This window comes from Equus asinus, chromosome 17 (genome assembly GCF_041296235.1).
Source record: "Equus asinus isolate D_3611 breed Donkey chromosome 17, EquAss-T2T_v2, whole genome shotgun sequence".
NCBI lineage: Eukaryota > Metazoa > Chordata > Mammalia > Perissodactyla > Equidae > Equus > Equus asinus.
In genome coordinates this window covers 28,337,047-28,344,072 of record NC_091806.1, presented here as the reverse complement: position 1 = coordinate 28,344,072, position 7,026 = coordinate 28,337,047, and the positions used below count along the sequence as shown (strand labels likewise).

At 41.9% G+C, this 7,026-nt stretch overlaps 1 protein-coding gene across 1 annotated transcript; it reads left to right on the top strand.

The window, feature by feature from the left end:
* The first annotated feature begins 4,314 nt into the window (after positions 1 to 4,314).
* LOC123277886 (olfactory receptor 4S1) lies at positions 4,315 to 5,220 on the top strand. The gene has a single exon (XM_070487352.1). It carries the CDS (start codon positions 4,315 to 4,317, stop codon positions 5,218 to 5,220), a length of 906 nt encoding a protein of 301 aa, XP_070343453.1.
* The last annotated feature ends 1,806 nt before the right edge of the window (positions 5,221 to 7,026 follow it).

Genomic DNA, 7,026 nt, shown 5'->3' with positions numbered 1-7,026 from the left:
TTTCTTGCTCATACTTTATCTGCTGAAGAAATATTCTTTTTGGGTGATCAGATGCTCCCATGCCCCCAGTCAGAAGTGTTGTATGATGACTAACAGAATAGTTTTGAAGCCTGGTACACTGGGTTGCATTTCTGGCTCTAACACTTACTAGTGTGACAACTTGTTCAAGTCACTCATTTGCTCTAATCCTCATTTTCCTAATTTAAAAATAGGGACAACCATATTAGCTTCCTTAATGTGATGTTGAGTGGATTAAATTAGATGAAGCATTTAAAGTGCTCTGCACAAGGTCTGGAACACTGCATTCCTCAACAAATACAAGCAAATATCATACAGCTCTGGTTACTACTCCCTCTACTTGTGGAGATGTTCAAGCTCAGAGAGTGCTTTCCCACACGTGATTATTTAGAGGCTCCCAGATGAATGCCCAGCCTGTGGCTGGGGCTGCTGAAGGCACAGGAGAGTGGAGGGATCAGAGTTTACAGTGAGGCTAAGTTCCTTCACCTTTCTCAGGGGCTGTCCTGGTGTGTGGTCCCTGGCACCTCATTTAACTTTTTGGAAATTTGACCAATTCCAGAGTGTATTTCACTGAGGTACAGTCTTGGCACCCTGTCCCCAAAGCACAGGCCCACCTGGCAAGATGTCCTTTCATGTAAACAAATCCTCTGATACTTGACTCTTGAAAGACTCTTAAAAGACTTATTTGTATTTTAATCTTTTAAGGTAGAAATGTTTCTAAATCACATTACTAATTTTCTTTCTCTTTCAAGACACACAATGTGTCTGAAAACCAGTGAGAGAGCAGACTCAGTGTCCAAGGCATAGCAAACATGGAACGTGAACCTCAATCCCCTACCAACCCTCGTACAAAGTGGTGAAAGGAATTAGTAATGATGCAAAGCTACTTATGTGCTTTCTGGTTATTTTTAAATTCATCAAATATTGATTATAATTGTCAGAGAAATTAATTTGTTGATGTATTTCTACTTTTCCAGCTTAGAATCGCAACACTTAATCCAACCATCATTTTGTACAGATGGGGAAACAAAGCACCAAGCAGAGGGAGGGAGATGTTTGAGCTCACTCACTTACCAGTGAGAAAGTTGGCCCTGAAACCAATGTCCTATGATTTCCAGATTAGAGCCCTTTTCATGTTGTCATGCTGCCTTCTTTGGGAAAAGTCAAGTCCAACGTCAATCCCTCTGACATTTTGCAGTAGTGTGAGATTAGAGAAGGTAGGATGGTGTAGCAAACAAGTATTGCGAAGGGAAGGGGTAGAAAGATACTATTGCAATAAGGGAGAGGGGACTATTGCAATAAGGGGAACTCTGACTATAAGATCTGCAAGTGTCTCTCAGATTTGGCTGTAATTCCTGTTATGGCACTTGCTATCAGAGGCCTCAAGTAAGTCACTTGAACACTAAATTTTGGAGCTTCCTTTTCTTCATCTCTAAAGTGAAGATACTGATAGTTATCTTAAAGGGTTGTGATGAGTGCCACCTAGGGTAAGGCCTGAAGCTCATGAATGGTGTCTGACTCACAGGAGCTCCCCCTGGTGACAGCAGCATGAGCTGCAGGAAGTGGGAAGTTCCTTTCCCCTCTATTCCGTCTTGTTCAGGTCCTCACAGACTGTACGGTCCAAGGGTATGTTTATGGCTTAAGGATGGTGTGAGGAATTTGGAGAGTACAATAGAGGTGGGAACTGGGATGGAAATGAGTCCTTGGAGGAGAGGTTGAAGGTGTTGAGATGTTTAGGTGGGAGAATAGTAGTCTGGGGTGGGAGTTAATAATGATCCTTATTTTGTCAATGTCTTCTCTAATTCCTGGAAGAGCAAATGATGTTGTCTTCATACTACATGAGATTCTATCTGAACCCTAGAAAACATTCATGCCCCTCACCTCAGCCTTCTCCCTCTAAGGAATTGATCTTAATGAATATTGTCCAGAGACTTACAGAGGAAGGTCATGTATTATAGTATAAGTAGGAACTAATATAAAGCTCATAAATATATAAATGTCCAAATAAATTATGGTACTTTTTTATAATGCACCATTACAAACCTCTTTTGAAAATTATCAGCTTGGGGAAATGCTTAAATGAAGTGTGATGGGAGAAAAGCTATGAATACATTTGATTCACATTTGTAAGAAGTGTTTGCATAATTAAAGGAAACAACAGAAAGAAATACACCATAATATGAATGATTCCTAATTTCTCATTGTATTTTTCTACTTTCCAAATTATCTCTAATGATTATGTACGAACTTGGGCAAATTGCTTAATCTTTCTGAGCCTCATTTCCCTTATTTGTAAAATGGGAGTAAGAACAGTAAATACATAATAGGAATGTTTTGAGGATTAAATAATATAAGGTGTGTATTATTTTATACTACAAAGCATAACAGTAAAATACAAATGATGATGATGATGATAGTGAATTTCTCTGGAAAGTCTGGGTCAGAATAGAATCTCATGAATGGAAGGGAAGGGAGAATAAACCTTGACTTGGATCACTGCACCGTGTTGTTCCCTCTTTATCCTTAGAGAGATTGACTTTATGCGCAGGTGGCTGACCATCTTTCCCATTAGGTATTCCAAGATTTATGGTTCTTTGTACTTGAAATTTAATAAAAATGTTTTTAAATGAATAGAAATGAAAAATAACTTTGGAAGTAAATCCTATGGCATTGCCCTTATAAACCAACCTCCCATCTGAGTCCAACATACAACCATTGAGATCTAATTATGCTCAATCTTTATTGGGCACCTTTTAAGTGCCAGCCACTGTGCTACATACTTTTATATTATCTCACAATGGCAATCCTAGGTGATTGAATTATTAGCTCCCTCTGAATATGAAGAAACTGAGTTTCTGAGAGGTCAAGTAAGTTGCCCAACATCATTCAGCTGGAGAGTGGAGAGTCCCACAAAATCTGAGTCCAGCACCTGGGGTCTTGCTGACTGTGATGCTGCCTCCTAGAGCAGTTTTCACATGACAGCCCAGACACCAACCGTGCAATCTTAGGCAGGCCTTTGATCTTACTTCAGAAAGCCCTTATTGATTATTTTGGAGTGTTACAACTAGATAGAAACAATGTGCATGTGTTACATTTACTGTAATTCTGAACAAAGACAAAATATGGTAGAATTTCTTTCTCATGAACAAAATGCTTAGGTTATTTATCTGCTACCAAAGTCTTTTTTTGGGGGGGGGGTGTACTCAACGATCATATTATTTTGGGTTATAGCATTCTCCTCCAGTCGTGGAAACTAGCTGGCTATTTCTGAAGCTCTTTCCCCTCTCTATCCTGTAGGTAAACACAACCATCTGATCAAACCATTTTCAGAATTTTAGAAGAGAGTAGAAAAATAATTTTGCTGTAAAATACATATATTCCCTACTAGGAAATTTCTGGGAAGTGCGGAAACTTCATAAGCCTGGGCAGAATGTCCCAGGAAATGACAATTATTTCTTTGTGCCTGCCTCAGGCATTGACATTGGTTATTGCTCTCCTAACTTTCAATCACACCTTAATTTGGCTCCTCTGAGTGGAAACCCTTTGTGCCAACCTCAGTAAGTCTATGCCCCAGGCATTTCTATTCTTCTTCTTTGACTTCTGCAACCCACTTACTAGGATCCTAAGTCTCCTGGAGATGCAGACACTGGAGCTTGTCTAAGTCCTTACATTATATGGTAGAGAATCCTCTTTACTGTTCTGCCATTATCCAGTGTCATTTGCTATGATATTTTTCAACCACAATAATGAAAAGGTTGTGATAAAAGCAACGCTCAAACACAGTCCTGCAGGATTTAACTTCCTTTGTCTCCACTCTCTACCAACCTACCTTTGACAATGAATCATTAATAACCAGCAATAATCCTCCTTTTGTTGCTAATGTACTCACAGAGCTTACTGTAGTTTCCCAAGCTTATTGATTGATGCACCAGAAAAGTTGTGAAGCCCAGCTTCCTAATGTCAACCTAATTATCCTCCCTCCTAAAAGATAACCCTATTTTATCCTGGAAACAGCCATACTGGAAAAGATATTTGATATGGTCCTAGGCACTTAAGAGTCAGTGACAATCTTTGTGGGCATTTATGGGGCTCAACAATCTTTGCTGAATTTAATAGAACATTCAATCTTACAGCAATGTGGGAAACCTCAGTCCCCTTATTGAAACAGAATATTAGAATCATTACTAGACCTGAATAGAGCTTTCTGACTCCCTAGTTTTGGGAAACTTTCTTATACCATGTAATTTGTGTCCCTGTAGAAGTAACCTCTTTGTTGGTGCTTGGGGCAGAGAATCCATGGACACCAAGAACAACGTGACTGAATTTGTGTTATCTGGCCCTTTCCAGAGAAGGGAGATGCAGCATGTGTGCTTTGTGGTCTTCTCCCTATTCCATGTCCTCACCATCCTGGGGAACCTTCTGGTCATCATCACCATCAATGCTAGCAAGACCCTGAATGCTCCCATGTATTTCTTCCTCAGCCACCTGTCTTTTACTGATATGTGCTATCCTTCCTCTACCACACCCAAGATGATTGTTGACACTTTCATGGAGCGCAAGACAATCTCCTTCAATGGCTGCATGACCCAGCTATTTTCTACCCACTTCTTTGATGGCACTGAAATTTTCCTCCTTACAGCCATGGCCTATGATCGCTACATGGCCATCTGTAGGCCCCTGCACGACACAGCCATCATGAATCAGCAGAAGTGTGGCCTGCTGGCCGGGGCCTCCTGGGTGGCTGGCTTCCTGCATTCCATCCTGCAGACTCTCCTTACAGTCCAGCTGCCCTTTTGTGGGCCCAATGAGATTGACAACTTCTTCTACGATGTTCATCCCCTTCTGAAGCTGGCCTGTGCAGACACCTATGTGGTGGGGCTCATTGTGGTGGCCAACAGTGGCATGATCTCTTTAGTGTCCTTCATCATCCTTATCATCTCCTACATGGTCATCTTACTGAACCTGAGAAGCCAGTCATCTGAGGACCGGCGAAAGGCTCTGTCCACATGTGGTTCACACGTTGTCACTGTCCTTTTGGTCCTTGTGCCCCCCATGTTCATGTACATTCGTCCCTCTACCACCCTGCCTGCTGACAAACTTGTGATCCTCTTTAACATTGTCATGCCACCTTTGCTGAACCCTCTGATCTACACGTTGAGGAACAGTGAGGTGAAAAATGCCATGAGGAAACTGTTGCCATGAGGAAAATGCCACAAAGCCCCCCCAAGGGGGCCTCAGGGAAGAAGTGACACTACAGGAAACCTCATCCAGCCTGGAACTTGGGAGACTCTGATCTTGTAGAATCTAACGTAAGCTTTGGAGCTCCAGTTGGAAGCTTGTAATGATAACTCTCCTCCTAGCTCTTTTCATAACAATCATCCCACATGCTCCTTCAATCCTTCATTCATTAAATATTATTGACTGTCTCCAATGAGTGAGACACTGGGAATCAAAACAAAGGATGTAATCTCTACCCTCAAGGGGGTCACAGTACAGGAGGGTCTTAGTGTGATATTCAAGCGTTCGTTCAGGAAACCTGTGAGAGCCTGTGAATGTGGGAGCCTCTTGCAAGTTCAGATATGTCATCTATACAATGGAGAATAGCACTAGATAATTCCTTTATGTTGACATATGCAGGGCTTGATGAAATTCATTTTCTTCTCTGTTATGATATTCAAGTCATTTTACTTTTCTTGCTTCATTTCATGCTCTCAACAGACAGATGAATAAATAAATGTGAGGAGGTTAAAAGATTTACCCAAAGTTACACAGTCAGTTCAAAGCAAGGTGGGGACTAGAATTCAGGTTTCCTAAGCCTACTTTTAGGACTCTTCTCCCGTCAAGACTCCTTGAGAAAATTTGAGTGAATGGACCCAGCAGTAAAAATGAGGAAGTGTTGAAGGACTGAGGACTGATGGTGGGTTGGGATGATGGGGAGCAGACCCTGAGAGAACAATTTCTCAGTATTTGTCCAGCAGTGCTGACTCCTCTTCAGCTGATTCCACTTCAGCTGAGCAGGGACTGCTGCCCCCATGAATCCCTGTTTCTTCACTCTATTTTGCTGCTAAAGGGAGACACTTTGTGCAAGATGAAATTAGAAGAGCCGGATTCGTCATCTTGCTTAATTGGCCATTTCTGGGTCATTTAACCTATTTGGGTCTCAATTTTCCACATTTACAAATAGAGATAGTAACAATACCAGCTTCAGAAGGTTGTTAGAGGACAGAATGGACTTTGGAAAGTCCTATATCAAAGTTTATTGTGCTGAGGTGGCTCCTGCCTCTGTTTCTTTATAATGTCTTCTGTTCCCTTTTCTCATCCTATTCCCCACTATGTCCCTGCCCTTTCTCTGGAAGCCCTTGTAACTACCAGATTGATTATTCACTTTGCAAATGTGTATTGATCACTCAACATGTGGTTAAGTCTGTTCCTTTTTTTTTCCATCTGTGTTTGTCTTTGTTCAGTAGAGCTCCAGTGCCCAACACTTCCCCTGCAGTGGGCTGGGGGAACAAAACAAATAAAGGCCACCAATGCGTGAATGTGGATTGGGGCAGAGCCTGATGCAATATGAGGGTGTACTTGAAACATTGGCCCCAACATCAACTGTCCATCACTGGTCTCCAACTCCCCACAGGCTCTAGGTGGGGTCAGTGAAATTGTCCATGAGGAACAGATCTTGGACCTTCTGCCATCTCCATCTCCTCTTCCTGTCTGCCCTCTCTCCTTCCTAAGACAGGTCCAGAGACCAAACTCTCCATCTGGCTGGGAAGGTGGGAGAAGGAAGGATGGACAAGGCCTGTGTCCAGGTCTCAGGCAATGCCCTAGTGCCTTTCCTGAGAAGGAACTGGAGGTACAATAGAAAGGAAGCAGACAAAAATTCTTGTACTCATGGAGCTTATATTTAAGTGTATGATAAATACTGACTCTTCTTGAAGTCTTCCAATATGCCAGATACTGTTTTAAGTGTTTTCAGTGAGCCTAAGCCTCTTAAGTGAACTTCACAAGAGT